At 68.8% G+C, this 1303-nt stretch overlaps 1 protein-coding gene across 1 annotated transcript; it reads left to right on the top strand.

Moving 5' to 3' along the window:
• Positions 1-70: 70 nt before the first annotated feature.
• AURANDRAFT_69389 (hypothetical protein) lies at positions 71-1291 on the top strand (the record flags this gene model as incomplete). The annotated part of the gene is made up of 1 exon (XM_009045157.1): positions 71-1291. A coding segment is annotated over one exon (1221 nt), but the record flags the coding sequence as incomplete, so codon positions are not given.
• Between the last annotated feature and the right edge of the window lie 12 nt (positions 1292-1303).

The raw sequence follows: 1303 nt of genomic DNA, 5'->3' as shown, positions 1-1303 counted from the left end.
GTACTACGTCTCTCGGTCCGCGGAAGGCGCGCGCAACGCCTTCGCGATCGACGTCGACGGCGACGGCGACATGGATCTCCTGTCGGCGTCCTACGAAGACGACACGGTCGCCTGGTACGAGAGCGACGGGTCCCTGTCGTTCACGGAGCGCATCGTCACGACGCTGGCGGATCACGCCCGCATGGTCTTCGCCATCGACGTCGACGGCGACGGCGACGTCGACGCGCTCTCGGCGTCCGTCGACGACGACACCGTCGCGTGGTACGAGAACGACGGCTCCGAGTCCTTCGCCGAGCGCGTCATCACGACGCTCGCGCACTACGCCTACGCGATCTACGCGCTCGACGTCGACGGCGACGGCGACGTCGACGTCCTGTCGACGTCCTACACCGACGACAAGCTCGCGTGGCGGGAGAACGACGGCGCCGAGTCGTTCGCGGAGCGCGCGGTCTCGCACTCGCTCGCGGGGCCGACGTGCCTTGTCGCAGCCGACGTCGACGGCGACGGCGACGCGGACCTGCTGGCGGCGTCCTGGCCCGACGACGCCGTCGCCTGGTTCGCGAACGACTGCGCCGCGCCGACGCCGCGGCCCACAACCCATTGCGCGAGCGTCGCGTTCTCCGAGCGCGTGCTCGCGGCGGGCGCGGACGGCGCCACCGCCGTCTTCGCCGTCGACGTCGACGGCGACGGCGACATAGACGTGCTGTCGGCGTCTTCCAAAGACGACACGGTCGCGTGGTACGAAAACGACGGGTCCCAGTCCTTCACCGAGCGCATCATCACGACGCTTGCGGACGGCGCTTTCTCCGTCTTCGCGATCGACGTCGATGGCGACGGCGACGTCGACCCGCTGGCGACATCCGTGCAGGACGACACGGTCGCCTGGTACGAGAACGACGGGTCCGAGTCTTTCACGGAGCGCGTCGTCACGACGCTCGCGGAGTATGCCTTCTCCGTCTTCGCCATCGACGTCGACGGCGACGGCGACGTCGACGCGCTGTCGGCGTCCTCCGACACGGTCGCGTGGTACGAGAACGATGGGTCCCAGTCCTTCATCAATCGCGTCATCACCGCCTCGGCGGACCAAGCCACCTCCATCTTCGCGATCGACGTCGACGGCGACGGCGACGTCGACGCGCTGTCGGCGTCCTCCAACGACGACACGGTCGCGTGGTACGAGAACGACACGGGCGAGGACGACGAACCCCCCGTCTTCGCCGAGCACATCATCACGACGCTCGCGGACGCCGCCTTCTCCGTCTTCGCCATCGACGTCGACGTCGACGGCGACGTCGACGCGCGT

Source organism: Aureococcus anophagefferens, assembly GCF_000186865.1.
Source record: "Aureococcus anophagefferens unplaced genomic scaffold AURANscaffold_1635, whole genome shotgun sequence".
NCBI classification, from domain to species: domain Eukaryota; class Pelagophyceae; order Pelagomonadales; family Pelagomonadaceae; genus Aureococcus; species Aureococcus anophagefferens.
This window is presented reverse-complemented; position numbering and strand designations above follow the sequence as displayed.